This window comes from Astatotilapia calliptera, chromosome 1 (assembly GCF_900246225.1).
Source record: "Astatotilapia calliptera chromosome 1, fAstCal1.2, whole genome shotgun sequence".
NCBI lineage: Eukaryota > Metazoa > Chordata > Actinopteri > Cichliformes > Cichlidae > Astatotilapia > Astatotilapia calliptera.
Genome location: NC_039302.1, coordinates 24706869 through 24722412, shown reverse-complemented (window position 1 = coordinate 24722412; position 15544 = coordinate 24706869). Strand labels below are relative to the sequence as shown.

Here is a 15544-nt window from a genome sequence, read left to right as displayed (position 1 = left end):
CAGTTTCTATCAGCTCAACATCAGCAAACACACAAACTGTATGTACTGTACTGTTTATTATTGCTGGTGTGACGAAGTCTGTTGGCATTTGGCCTTTTATTGAGACGTGTCCATAGAGCAACTGTCAATTACTGGCATGGAAATTATAAACGCTCCAGGATCCGATTGCCTCCAATTCATTTTCCACCCCATCATATGTGAATCAGGGGTATCCTTCTCTCTCATTGGTGGTTGCTTCATTTGCTCACCTTGATGTGGGGGAATGTTTATTACCACTTTCTTCACCATTGCAGAGGGTTTTTTGCCTTTCTATGGTCTCTGTGTGACTGTCCCTTTAGTGTTTATGAGAACCTTCACAGTTCAACAAAAAGTTTTATAACACTTTTTATTTCATGTAAAACTCTGATAAAAGCACATGCAGACAGATCATTAATACTTGAGCTGCTTGAGAAGCGATTTGGCCATGTGTACATTTCCACTTACGGAATAAAGTTAGGTGATGAAACTGCCTTTCATGATTACATTTCATGGCCTGTTTTTAGGTTTTATTATATGCTTGATATTCACTTTTTACAAGTATACAAAAACAAACAAAAAAAACAAACAAACAAAAACAAAACAGTGCAGTGATTGATTGCAAGGCACACCGGTTATGGCTGCATTACTTATAAACAAAACTTAAAACACTCAAAATGTCACAAATCTTGACACTCAGACCGACAGTCAGAGAATAATGGAAGTGTTTGGATGCGATTTCTTCCTCATTTGCTGCTCAATCTTTAAATCAAACTGCTGCCTTTCTCTGAAACAACAACAACAACAACAAAAAATTAGTATTTATCAATGAAGTCATTCTTTTTAAAAATTTAACATATGAAAGTCTTACCTGTTACTTATACGCCGCCCCCTGAGGTATTTTTCTTCTGCTGTTTTTACTGAAATGTTGTCCACTCCAGCAATGGCATAAATAATGGCCTGCACAGAAACAAACTCATAACACCTGGACTACAGAAACTGAACTGCATATCAGGAAACATTTCAAACAAAACCTGTGAGCACTCATGCAGGCTTTAGCTCACCTCAGGAAGAAGCACATCCAGGACAAAAGGGACACGATCCATGGATTTCACATCAGCTACGCAGGGGGCGTTGGCCACAGCTGCTGTATAGAGCTCATTTAGGTAGCAGTAGACTTGGTCGAGCTGATGGTCATCTTCAAGGTATATGTTCACCACTCGTCTACGATTGTCACTTAAGAAGGAGCGAAGCCACCTGGACTTCTCCTGTCCATGGATCACAGCCTGTAGGAAGTGTGATACAATGGGAAGAGATTTATTCAATCAATTATAGTTTCTTATGCCATCACATCTTAGTGTGGCGCAGCTCAGATGTCAGATTTTAAAAAGAACTGCAACTGAAATTTTTTTTTATTTTTTTATTTATTTATTTTTTTTTATAGCATTCATATGCAAATACTTTCAATATTCATCCATATGTTTGTTTAATTTTTGCATGCTCTGGCACACTCTTTGCATAACTGGTTGAGCTCCTGAAAGTATTGGACATTACTGGGGTGAACTTAAATTTGTAAGTACGGTATACTAAAATCGAGGTCAGCTTACATTCGTTGTGGCCTCTACCACCCGTACTTTATTCAAATAAATCTCCACGTCTTAACAGAGACGGCTTTTGACTTTGCTCTGGTGTCATACTAACAGAGCGCGCAATTCAGAAACGTATAAGAGCATAGGACACCTGGTCTTGATAAATAGTTAGGACAAACAAAATATTGGTACTCACTTATAAGTACCTCTTTGCGTTTACCTAACGGCAAACTAGGGCATTTCAGCTATAAACAGTTATCAGCATCAGCAAATAATAGCATATAATCATGAGTGGTATGTCATCAATCAAGGTAAAACATTAACCTTTATAACAGAAAAATAATATGCATTTGTTGATGATAACCATAGTATTGTACTATATAAATGAAATAAAAAAAAAAAGTGTTAATAAAAATCTATCCCGATCCTTCTTTCCATTACTATAACAAGGAACTAAGAAGAACATAAATGATGGCAAGTTGAATTTAAATGTCTAGTCTTTGACTATCTTTAATTTCCAGACCTATGTAACTGTGGCAAATGTGATGCTATGGCCAAAGGAGACGTGCATTTGTTTCCACACACTGGAAATAAGTTTAAAATAAAAAACAAAACAAAAAACAAATTGTTGTTTATGATTTAGTTGTTGAAATCCACATTTGGGCTGGTATATGCTGTGAAAACTAATCAAGATTTATTAAAACAAAAACAAACAAACAAACAGACACAAAAAAAGGATCTCTGCACATAAAAGCAACTAAAGGAATTCAGATGAAAGGTCACCAGTGGCTACATGTTTTAAGTCAGCTGGTCATCATGTGTTTTTTCTAAACTTCCAAGATGGTAACGCCAGCTAAAAGAGGAAGTCAAAGTCAAGGCATATTTGGTTTCCACGAAGAATTACAGTTGAAAGGCTTTTGTTTGGATCTATTGTAACTTCATTAGTAGGGCAGAACAGGGCTCTTCTCTTGCAGCACTTCAAAGCCCTTGTTGTTGATTGGTGTTTCAACCTCACCCAGTCTTTATATGTATTGTGATTCTGTATTGTAAAAACAGATGAAAACCGTGGCCTACAAACGTGCTTGTGCAGTGGGTGAACTGTGAAGCTGTGTGGGTTGGGGCAAACCCACACATTTCTCACGTGGGTCTCACAGTTGGGTGTTCCCACACAGGGCTGGCAGCAGTTTTACCTTTTGGGGGCCCCTTTATGGGCTTTTTAAATGGGCAAACCCACTACCCCCAGTACTGGCGTACCCACACAGCCCACAATGGGCAGCCCACAGTGGGGTCAGGTTAGCGGTGCACTAGATCCGGCACTGTTGCAGTCAATAACTCAAAAGCTGAAAAGTTACATAATTTGAGCAGGAAAGTTTCAAGCCTAAGTTGATCCACAGAAACCAAATATGAGTTTTCATCTCATAAAACTTTGGTGGCATAAAGGAAAACAAATAGTCCAAATTACTCAGAATATTAAATTATTTTGAGCTGGTAAAAAACTCTGCTTTCTGCTTCTCTTTCAGTTTGGGCTGTCCTAAAAGATCAAAGCAGCACTCATTACTCAGCACTGCTGCAACATTTACATAATTTTAGTGAAGTGACACCAGAACTGTAGCTTTTTGAGGAACACAAACAATCACCCCCTAAAACTCTATCGGCCAAGTCACTGCTATGCACACTGAACAGTTTCTTGGTATACCTATATTGGATTAAATGATATGGAACAAGAATTACACCAGCAGAAAAGCAACAGAGTCATTCATACCAGGAGGTGTGCGTCGACCATGTGTTGCTTGACAATGAAATGTACGAGCTTCTCATTTGCGCGGTTGTGGGCAGCATGGGTCCGATCTGGCAGCAACCTCTTTGAACACCTTATTTCCTTCTGCTGTTCACTAAAGCTGTCCTCCTTAACATCACATGGCTCCTCCATTGTTGAATCACTGATGATGGTTAGTCTCTCTGAAGCTGCCTTTGGATACCTCCTCCTCACAGGATAACCTAAACCAATTCAGACCAGCAGTCAAGAGCAACATCGGGGCCTAGCGAATCTGTAGGTGTATTCAACTTTTTAATTCTGTGCTAGCCTCGTTGAAATTTCTGATTCCAGGTCAAGGATGAAACTTACTCATATCGTGATCAAAGTACTGTATGAAGGAGCCAGAAAATGAGCCACATGCTACAAAGATAAAACATGATTAGTACTGCAGCTAATTCAGTGATATCATCCCAATATTGTTTAAACAACATATCACACACAACAGTGTTTCTGCTTGCTGAGGCATTACATAAGCAACTCACCAATCCGAAATCTGTAGTCGGTTATGAGATCCAGGGACCATGATATTGCAGCATCATAGCTTTCTTTGGCTTTACACTGTTTAAAACCAACAAAAAAGCAAAAACAGTTTACCGTTGTGTCAAGTGAACATTTTCAGAAATCCGAACATACTCTGTGAGCAGTTCTTACCATGAGTTCATTAGCTTCTTCACAGTCAAAAGGTTTCAAGCATTTTAGAGCCACAGCAAACCTTTAGAAACACAAACACCCAACTGAAACGTTTATTTAAATAACATAAATGTAACAACACTAAGTAATGTGCATACACTAATCAGCCACTTCATTGGATACAGTTCAAATTCTTAATGCAAATATCTAATTAGCTAATCACATGGCAATAACCCGATGCATTTAGGCATGTAGACATGACCAAGACAACCTGCTGAAATTCAGACTGAGCATTAGAATGGGGAACAAAGGTGATTTAAATGTCTTTAAATGGATGTTGCTGCCAGTTGGACTGCCATGAATATTTTATAAACTGGACTTTCCCACACAATGATTGCTAGGATTTACTAGGCAGCAGTGGGTGCCACTACTATCAGCTAAGAACAGGAAACCTAGGCTACAAATCACAACGGCTCACCAAAAATTGTACATTTCCAACTGGAGAAATAGAAGATGGGAAAAATGGTGCCTGGTCTGTTGACCATTATTCAGATAGTAGAATCAGAATTTGGCATAAACGACATGAAAGCATGGATCTATCCTGCCTTGTCTCAATGGCTCAGGCTGCTAGTGGTGATGCAATAGTGAGGATTGATATTTTCATGCCACATTTTAGGACCCTTAGTACCACTTTAGCATTGTTTAAATGCCCCAGCCTACTTGAGCATTGTTACTGACCATGTCCATCACCCTTTATCCCTTCCAGAAAGATAAAGCACCATTTCGCAAAGCTCAAATAATCTCAAAGTACTTTCTTGAACATGACAGTGGGTTCACGGTTCTCAAATGACCTTTGGAGTATGGTGTAAAGGGAGATCCACATTGTGGACCTACATGTCCAACCAAGGTGTACTTTGTAAAGTGGCTGGTGAGTGTATGTAATCACCTAAAGACAAGCAAGAAACAACAAAGCAAAAAGAGAAAACATCCTACCCTTTCTTTTTCTCAATGATTGAGTCATCAATGAAGATGATACTGGCTTTTCTGTGCTTTCTGTTCACACTTTTTACCTACAGCAAACAAAACAACAAATAAAAAACAAAACAAAAGGTGAGTCAATGTTTTTCATGGGCAATTATTGTCATTTTAACAGTGAACACTTTTTTTGATTCATCATCTAGTAAATTCAAGATATACAATAGTAGGCTGACTGACAGCACGTATCAAAAAAGCATTTAAAGCATTGATTCAATAAAAGAAAAGGAAAACATTAACCAGAATCTGCTAAATTGTGATTTTATCACATGTCACCATTATGTACTCACCAATGCAGGCCAATATGGATAGTTTCTATATTTGTGCCACACAAATGCTCCTTCGGTAATGGATGGGGGCTCTGAAAGTCAAAACAAAAATAAACAAATCAACTCAGTGTCCTGTACCGTCACAGACTCCAGTTATCCTTGTGGTCTCGCTCACTTTCGTCTGTCCGCATCAGGAAACTTGGGAGCTCTTCCTCGTCCTCCTCATCACTTATGTCATCCTTCTGGTAGGACAAAGTAGACAGCTGTTCTTCATGATGACTCAGTTCTATTGAAAGATCCGAAGACATCATGGAGTCATCTATTGTGGAGTTAAGAAGAGACAGAATTAGAGCACACCTTCAGCTCTCCATGCCAATTAAAAACACATGACATGCAAGACAGACTGTGCAAAATAAAAAACAAATGTAAAAAATGTGGCTTCACAGAACTGGCTGTGCTTGGGGACAACAGTACTGAATAATACACTACCTTGACTTTCTGCTTCAGCCTTCTGGAGTTCAAATCTTGGCCTGGAGCGGGAGGATGATTTCTCTTTATTTAAATTCCCAGTCTCTCTTTTTGGCTTCCTACCACGCCGGCACTTGACTGGAGGATCATCGGTTTTACCATCGGTCTGCGTTTGCGTCTTTGTCTGTCTTTGTTTAACCGGTCTCTTACGCTTACGTTGAGGTTTTGACTGTGAATCTACCGCTGTTGTCTAAATCAGAATACTTTATTAATCCCGAAGGAAATTAGGACATAAAACAGAACATAACAAAAGGAAACTGAATTCACTGAAGCTATGTGGGATTATAAAAATATATAAATTTCACTTTTATACCATACCTTTATCTGAGTGATGAACTCAGTGTATTGTAGCTCCCCTTCAGGAGGGGAGCCTGAAATGGTTGACGGGACATCATAGGTGGTGCTGTAGACTGGTGTGGAGGTCAAGCAGGCTTCTTGTGCAAACCTCATTTTCTCCCTTTCATTTTTTGGAGTACTAGCCTCTATTGAAAAGACAAGGCCGCAGTCGCTGCAGTTGCCGCTGCCTGGCACAGCACTTGAATCATCTGTGCTGGGGGACAAAACCGCATCTGAGGGGTCTTTCTCTGGCGACTTCTTTTTAGGTTCCTTTTTCCTTGTTTTTCCAGGTGCACCTAGGGGGGGAGAGAAAAAAAAAAATCACGTGGTCATTTTTCTACTGTCATTTTGAGTAAATTTGTGTGTTCATATAAAAACATCTGGCTGTCTCAACGACTTTCTAAAATGTAACTCAGAGTTCTCGTTCATAAAAGTTTTGATTACCTTTCATTGCTGTAATATTTGGTGTATTCCTCCTTGTGGAAAGCTTTCCCTGGAGTTCATTGGGACACCGGAATACCAGCGATCTGACATTAATCGGGGCTTATTTTCTTTATTTGGGGGAGTTGAAGGTCCGTAGTAGGCGCCAGGGTGGATAAACCGGTAGCCGCAGTAGCTTTATGCCTGATTAAAAAAAAAAAAAAAGTAAAGTAAGGCGATGTTGCTCAATCGGCATGCTTAGTAGGCCGTACTTTCGCCTTGGATGAGTTTGGCACTAAACGCGATATTCGCAGGTTATTCTTGACATGCGTAGTGAATTCACAAATATGCGGAAAAGCTGTTGTCACGGAGACAACAGTGTCCTGGAACTGGGCGTCTAAGTACCTTTTTAACGGGAAACTCTACCATTTATGAATTTGGGTTTTAAGAAAACCATACATGTGCAAACGGCACAACAAACATTTGAAAAACAAAGTTTAACGGTGCAGTAACAGCGCAACGCCCAAGATGTGCTGCAGGTCAACCAGATAAGAGCGATCGCTTGCTAACAAGACTTGCTCGCTAGTAAACAGGCATAAAAACCTAGTTTCTAACAAATCACAAAGTTGTTCACGGGGGTTTACACAGTTCCGTATTGTAGTTATGCGCCACTTGTCACACTAAAGCCATGTCACTATTCCGCCCTTTATATAATGCAATAACGTTGACGTACGGATCAACTAAAACAAGCAATGCAACAAATTAACTGCCGCCAAACTACGACGTAGACCCATAAAAAATAGCGACTGACTGACCACCTCTGCCCGAGTCAAGCGAAGTAATGACAAGAGCTACAACTAGCCACTTACCTTAGGAACCCTAAACTCGGTATTTTTGTGCCACTCGCTAGCTTTTAGCTCCAGTTAAAACCCTTGACATAGTTGTTGCATGTAAACATTCACCGTTACCAAAAGTTGCACGAAAAAAAGGAGTTCCTAACCCCGAAACAAAACCTGCAGTCAATAGTGAAAGCAATGCGTCGTGCAGACAATTCCTGTTAACAAATGTTTGTTATTTCTCGTGGACTGTATACCACACTAAAAGATTTGCCGCCACCATCTGGACCGGAGGGCGTGATTTTATGTCTGAAAAAGCGAGAAGGACACGCTTGGCTGTTCACGGATTTAGTGTTGTGGTTGAGCACAGGATGTGTGCACAACTTGCAGCTATATACTGTTTAGAAGAGATTTTAATAGGCTTATGCATGGGTAGGAGGCAAGAATTAAATAATTCAAATAAAAATGTAATATGAAAAAAAATGCCACCCAAACATACCGGGTTTAATTTTGAATTTTTTGAAACTGCCCCCATTTTTTGCTGTATTAACTCTAAAGCGACATTGTCTTCCAATCTCACAAAAAGCTACCAAATTCAATAAGTTATATATATACACACATAGAAAAAAAGACAGTCATGTGACTTTTTTTTTTTTTTACTGTAACTTGCTTCCAGATCCACAGAGTTTTACAGAGACACATAAAAAAGCTTGTTTTGCTATTCGTGTAATCTTTTTTATTTGTATTTATTTCGTTTTATTCTATTTATTTATTTATTATTTACTGCTGTGCTCTAATTCAGCGTTGAAGCTTATCTAGTTTATCATAGGGGTAGCAGAGTACAACCTGCTTGTCCAAATTCTCGCAGAGCGAAAACCTAGAGACAACCACACAAGTCCACTTTCACAATTATGGGCAGGGAGAACATGCAGACTATACAAAGCAAGGCTACACAACCCCGGATTTGAGCCCAGGACTTTTGTCCTGTTAGACGTGCTAACCATTTGCAAAATTAAAAACAGCATGCCTGTAGGTTTTTTGTTTGTTTGTTTCTTTTTGAAATTTCTGTGTTAAAAGTGTAAGTCAAAGCGACACTACCCAACTGCAGAGCGCTCACAATACCACTTCTTTCTCTAAAATCGACACTCACCTTTAGTGCAGCAAAATCTCTTCTGGTAAAAAAGTGTGAAAGACTAAGCAAGAAAGAAAAAAAGCAAAATCTTCTCTGATTACGCAGTCATTAAAAAGGAAAAAGAGTGGGAAAGGATGGGAAACAGGTCTGTTCAACAGTCTACTTTCACTTACCTGTTGGTGTCTGGTTTCAACCGCAATGCCCTCCTGGGAACAAAAGAGGGCACTGTGTGACCACTCATCCTGTGTTCACATGGGTTTCCTAAACCTTTCCATCACGTAGAAGTATTGCTGCTGCTCATGCTTGGATCTTAATGCTACAGTCCTAGCTTTGCTTTCTACAGATATTTTCTTCAATTAGGGGCTCACCACCCTACAGCTTTACCTGCTGAAAAGTCACAATTGACACTTTTTTTATTTGTTTTTGTTTCTGTTTGACTGACAGAGGTCAAAGGCCGGTGGTTAAGCTTACAGCAACAGGGCTGAGATGTCTTTGACACTGAGTACACAGTTATTTAACATTTTTTAGTCTCGTTGTAATTTGATGATTTTCTTCATCCATTTTATTCTATCTGATACCACTGCCTGCTTGATTGAGAGGTTTTCGGGGCTGTAATCAGGAATTAAAATCCAAGTACTTCCAAGACACCAAACTAAAAAAAAATAAAATACAAATAAATAAGTAAAGTCTTTGAAATGCCTCCATTCGTTGGATTTTCCTCATAGAAAATCGGTTTAATTGTTATTTATATGTAAGTATATTTTTTCTCAGTCCATACTGTCCAAAAATGAATCTCGCATAAATACAAAGTTTTTATAGCTTTGGTCAAAATGACTTGAAAGCTTACAATTTTTTTTAAACACCTTAAAGTTATGTTCCTAAACTCCACCACTTTCCACTTTAATCAGGCAGAAATCCACCTGTCACTCAACTGGCACCTTTGGACGTGCATTGGCCTGAGGCAGATGAGGGATAAATTGGCCCCGCCTTCATCCAGATGTGCGTTCTTGCTCCTGTCTCTTCAGTCAACTGCTGGCTTCGGCGGAGCCGCAGGAAGTCAAGAGGAGGGCGCAGATAGTAACACTCAAAGTACAAACAACGAGGAGATGACTTCTGTAGCAGTGGTCTGAACCAGCCGAATCTCACACGGTCTAGTTAGAGAAGGAGACCTGCGCCGTGCGTCGGAATTTCAGCTACCCCCTGAGGGGGGTGGGGGTGTTTGCTTTACCTGGCCAGCCTGAGACGCAGAGCTGATGGAGAGAGGCTGGGCTGAGTGCGGTGCCACTCTAGAGCGCTGTTGAACAGAGAGCTTCATTCAGCTCATAGACTCTGCTGAAGGGGAGCGGTCTTTTTCACCGACCTGTGTGATTCTTGTGTGCTTTTAGGAGTAATTCGAGGGCTATTTTAGACGCAACAAACCGTGCGGTTTGTTAAGAAGAGACCGAAACCATCTGTGATTTTTTATTGTGTGTCTCTTAGACGCAGCATGGGGATGTAACTGGGTTCATCATGCATCTGGAAGTGGCGTGAGGTTACCACCAGCCCGAGAAGAGCAAACTGCTGGGGCGTGTGGTTAATTGAAATTGATCCGGTGGTCTTTATTTTTTATTTTTTTATTTATTTATTTTTGGATGTGAAGCTGTAGCAGAGGTTCTTTCTCCTCTCCTCTCCTCCTCCCCATTCCTCTCACCTCCAACATGACTTCACTGTCGGGGACTAAGGAGAGGTCTGTGAGCAGCCGGAGCAGAAAATATGGGGTAGGTTATTCATTCCAGCAGCCGAGGGGTGGACACACCTCTGTTCCCAATCAGCCTGGTAAACATTAAAACTTATCATCCGTTCACTGCTGCATGCACTTCATCTCACACTCCACCCATTTTTATAGGAGACTGCCGTTTGCTTCGTTTTCAGGGTGACATAAACATGAAACTTGAAGGTTCTTGTAAGATTTGTGTTCCTACTGCTGATTGCTTTGTGAAGATCACACTTCAAATATCAGTGCTTATGGTGTTATGGTGTCACAACGCTGGCATGCATTTTCACTGAATGATCCCCAGAAGTAGCACTTGCTGAGCACCAAAGTGCTAAATCAGTGAAGACTATTATAGTCACACCTGTGTCACTGCCTATCATCTACAAAGACTAATTAACAATAATTTATAACACGCCGTTTGGCACAATATAACCACCTCTTCATTTGGAGATGATTGAGCGTTCCCATTTATCAGCCTCAACTCTTTGCTGCCTTATTATAGCCCTCGAGAGAAAGATCACAGGAGTGCCCAACCTTTACAGCCTCCACCACATCAATGGGTCTGTTCTCTGACTGGATTTACCCAGCCGCAAAAGATCAAATTCTCCACTCTTTGCTGCTTGTTTGATGTTCCCATGTGGTTGAGTAGAACAAAATAACAGGTCTATCCTGGCTTAATCCTATTTAGTGGTTTATGGAAGCACTCAGTAGGATGACTTGTCGTTCCATTGCAGGAAATGTTTAATGTCATTCTCTGTTTGTAGGTTTTTAACTGAATGTCTGTCTAATTTAATGTCCTAATGTTAGGTAAGACTCCGTCTAATCTTGATCCCTGATCACACATTTCCTGTGTGGGTTATTCACAGGACACTCTGTGTCTGCTTAGCCTTTTTTCTTTTAAGAGAAATCAACATTTTTAGTGTTGATTGTGGAATAACAATGGATGCTGAATCTGTGATTTGGGTATTCATTTTTTTGTTAAAGCAGAACAATTAGTTGTTGAATTTTTAATTAAAGAAATGTTTACTTGCTTTAACTTTATTTCAGAAACATATCTCTATATTAGTACACAAAGGCAGGTGCAGATTGATATACTGGCCATGTGCTGTCGGTGTAATGCACATAAACACAATGATTATATTATATACATATTTTGACTTTCCTGCAGTGACTGTAAAAATTTGCATCTTGGAAATACACCATCATTAATTTTTTCTCTTCGGAAAATTTTTTCTTAGGTCCCTGACACATCGCCGACCAAATCTTCCTCCTTCTTCCCGGACACATGGTACCGAAAAGCCTATGATGAGACCACCCGCTCCGGTACACGCCCCGCCCCGGAGGGTGCTGGCTCCATGCCCAGCTCCACGGGAACACCATCCCCAGGCTCAGGAATCTCCTCACCAGGATCCTTCTCTGGGTCACCTGGGACCATCTCCCCAGGCATTGGGACAGGATCACCCGGTTCGCTAGGTGGCTCACCAGGTTTTGGGACAGGATCGCCGGCCTCAGGCAGTGGAAGTTCCCCTGGAAGTGAAAGAGGGATATGGTGTGAGAACTGCAATGCAAGGCTGACAGAGCTGAAACGACAGGCACTAAAACTGCTCATCCCTGGACCTTATTCCAGCAAGGTAAATTTCTTAGTTTTGTTTGTCCTTCTGTCTTATAGTGTATCTGAAAAAGTGTGTAGGAAGTCACACACAAGTGGTTATGCTCAGTTTCATAGCGTCCAAAAATAACTTGCTCCTTCATTAACTGTGGCATTTGGTCACTGGCACTTATTAACTTTGTTGCTCATGAAAGAGGGGACTTGTAATCATGCTCTTGCTTACTGTGTTGGTGTGTCGTCAGCATTATTGTTGCCATAAATCATAAGGATGCTGTAATTTGTCCAACCCCCATTTGACCAGCTGCAAAGAAAAAGGAGCAGAAACCAAAGAGCCTTTGGGATTTGGGATCATAATTGTATGTGAAGCTGTTTATCCAATACTGTCACTGCCAAAACAAAATGAAAAACATAGGCGAGATCATTTTGATTTCTGTCTTGGAGTTTCCCATTTTGCCTGATTGAACATATTACCAAAATCAGTGAGCTCGCTTTAGTCTATATTGCTTTTCTTCTTTTGAGGGAATTAATGTGATGGATTACTGTAAGACACTAACCTCAAAGACTAGTATTAATCCACTTGGACTCCTGCCTTTTCTCATTTTCTTTGACAGGTGTATCATTTGTTTCTGTGGGTAGTCTATATAATCAGTTTTATTTTCATTAGTGCAGCATTTCTCAATAGCCAGGATATTTCCAGGAGTCCCAGAGTGTACATTCACCTGGGCGTACAAATGCATCATATATACAGATATGCAGCTCACATTTCTTACCTTTTCTACACTGAATAGGTTTTCTTATTATTGTTTGTTTTTAAAACTTGATTATGAATTAATGTGACATTACTTATCACTAGACGAATTTAACTTTTGACTGCTCTTTGCCTTTGGGTCTGATGTCCTTCTGCTACAGCTGACTGAATTTTAGTTATAAAACAATGGGCCTCATATCAGACATTGAGTTAATTGGTAACAAATAGGCTTAAATTATATGCCACGGGGCTGATAAGGCAAAGCTGTTGAGTCAGATGTAGACTTAGAGTGGCATAGTGGAATTTGCTGTAAAGACTGTAAGACAACAAGTGGTGTGGAAATGCTGTATTTTTATTAGTTCGAGAGTATGACAGTTGGAAATTGTTAGGAACAGCAGGGGTTAGTTGGGAGTCTCAGTTGCCAGACCACTAATTAAAGCGTCATTTGTGAGGCTGGGTTCATTTCAGGCTGATTAAAGTTCCCATTGTGGCTAACTTTATTGCAGCGTAGAAAAAACGCATGCACAACAATCAGCATTATAACTAGTTTAGGTAGTGTGTATGTCTTCATTTAAAAGCTGTCTCAATATAGACATAAAATAGTATGACCTTACTGGAAGAGGATATGGAAATGAGGATGGCATATAGTGTGTGGGCAATAGTTAGCAATAAGATTGTGGGTGTTCACCTTATTACTTGGATGGGGACTTTCTAAGTGGAGTTTGCCTGTGTGAATTTCCTCTCGGTGATCTAGTTCCTCCCACAGTCCAAAGACATGCATGTTAGGTTATTTGGTGAATCTAAATTGGCAGTAGAGATGAATTTGAGTGTGAATGGTGGTCTGTCTCCCTGTGAGAGACTGGTGACCTGTCCTGGGTGTACTACACCTCTTGCCCAATGTCAGCTGAATTGTCTCCAGCCTGCCTGTGACCCTGAATTGGATAAGCAATTAAAATGGATTGATGAAGACGTGGAAATGAGCTCAATAGTATCAATGAATCTAGTGCAGAAATCTTGGGGTCATTGAATTTCAAAATATCTCATGTGGCTCAAGGGTCTGTTAATAAAAAATAGATTTTATTGACTTGTCCCAATTTGCTTCACTGATTTAACCTTCAAAGTATGAACAGGAGTGGAATTTGACATTGGAAAAAATGTGTTGTATTACATTATTTTACACTGTGGATGCAACACCTTGAAGACTGTGATAGTAGTTTCACACTAAGAAGAGAAAACACGTGTCTCTGTACTTTTAAATCTGTTGTTTGCATTTTTATTTTTAAGAAGTTTCTCATGTGTGAAGTGACTCAAGTCGCTCCAGCGGTTCTTGCATAAATTAGTTATTTTGACTCTTTTTCCTTGGGGTTGGTTCTTTTTATAGTATTAGAGTGTTCGATCCTTGAGTTCAAACAGACACCTGACACTACTTCTTGAAAAGTGTTGATTCAACAGTACAATACCCACAGCTAATGAAGTGCATTAAATCAATATAATAATTTTTTAATAACACCTATTATCAGTAAAATGAATACGTTTCATGTAAGTAGAGAAGTGGTTAAATCCTGAGAAACTTAAAACAACATGTAAGTCAAATCAGTTTATTATAAACACATTTAAAGACAGCAGGTTGACCATAGTGCTGGATAGCTAAAGTATTAAGATAATTTTTAATTAAACCCAAAAAAAAGAAAGAATTTGCACTGTCTTGCTGAATGCCCAGCAGGAAAAATATCAAATTACAAATGTAACCTGCTCTCTTCCTTTCAGCTTGTTTTTACTCATGAGATGAAGTTATGCACGTTATAAAGAAACTTTAATTGGAAGTTGCTAATTCAAGTGTCTTACCTATATTACACGTGTTTTCTGCTCTTGTCTGCGCAGAAACTCCACTGCAAGAGCAGAGGTTAGTTTCATTGATGGAAAAAAAAAACCCTCTGGGCTGTTACTGAAAAATTTAATGGTTCAGGTATTTTAGCCATCTAGAATTTCCTGACTGGTTTTCTTCTTTTTTTTAAAACCCAGACACGTTTTACAAGAATGGTTTAAACTACGCAGGTGTTCTGCATCATGAAACGCTGAACTAAAGTCATTAGTTTGACCTAATAATCCTTCTCCTTCTCCAAATATGCCAGTGCAGCAATTTGGCTTGTGTATTTTGTGTGGGTGTATGGGTTCCTGATGCACTGTCAGCGTGAGACCCCGTGTTAGTCCCACAGGACACTGTGACATATGTGACCCACCGCACAGCTAAAACACAAACACACATCAACCATCTGATTAAACAGCTAACACACACACACACACACACACACACACACACACACACACACACACACACACACACACACACACACACACACACACACACGTTCACATGCCTTTGTCTGTGTCATGGATCTGACTACACAACGTTATGCAAGTTATGCTTGACCCACACACACAAAGAGTCGTATTACCATTTCTTTAGCCATTGCATACATTGCATTCAATTTCCATAGATTTACCCTTATTGTAGCCTTCAAATCAAATTACTCACTTTGAAATTTAATGATTTTTTTTTCCACTCTTCATCCCCATAAAACATAAAAAAAGTCCTCACACTGTGACTGTGTAAACACATTTGTGAGTAGTGTGTGAGTAATACAAGTGCTCAGACATTCACACACAGGGTCGTTAATACTATGCTAATGATGACCTTCGCCGTGCTTACCTTTTGAATATTTTCCTGTCTGGATGTCTGCAGTTCAATGTGTAGGTGTGTGCAAGTCTGCTCACAAACACGCATAAAAACAAGCATCCATAAAATGATTTGTCATTGTGCTTAAATG

At 39.8% G+C, this 15544-nt stretch overlaps 2 protein-coding genes across 3 annotated transcripts in view; one reads left to right on the top strand and one right to left on the bottom strand.

Annotated features, from left to right (window-relative positions):
- Nucleotides 1–371: 371 nt before the first annotated feature.
- On the bottom strand, nt 372–7772 carry LOC113024301 (PWWP domain-containing protein MUM1). Of its 2 annotated transcripts, none has more exons than XM_026171237.1 (14): nt 7508–7772; nt 6663–6842; nt 6201–6514; nt 5844–6072; nt 5530–5673; nt 5376–5446; nt 5044–5120; nt 4072–4132; nt 3903–3978; nt 3730–3780; nt 3367–3602; nt 1080–1301; nt 887–975; nt 372–802 (listed from the first exon to the last, which is right to left on the bottom strand). In XM_026171237.1, exons 2-14 carry the CDS (start codon nt 6667–6669, stop codon nt 724–726), a joined length of 1656 nt encoding a protein of 551 aa, XP_026027022.1. In that variant the 5' UTR covers nt 6670–6842; nt 7508–7772; the 3' UTR covers nt 372–723. The 2 variants fall into 2 exon arrangements, with proteins under 2 accessions (XP_026027022.1, XP_026027031.1); XM_026171246.1 differs by having other exon boundaries at nt 7639–7772.
- Nucleotides 7773–10247: 2475 nt separating this feature from the next.
- kif26ba (kinesin family member 26Ba) overlaps nt 10248–15544 on the top strand; it is a 102051-nt gene continuing 96754 nt past the window's right edge. The window contains exons 1-2 of the mRNA XM_026171119.1: nt 10248–10363; nt 11598–11990. Coding sequence (XP_026026904.1) covers nt 10304–10363; nt 11598–11990 — 453 coding nt within the window. The 5' untranslated portion in view covers nt 10248–10303. The remainder of the gene's footprint in view (nt 10364–11597; nt 11991–15544) is intronic.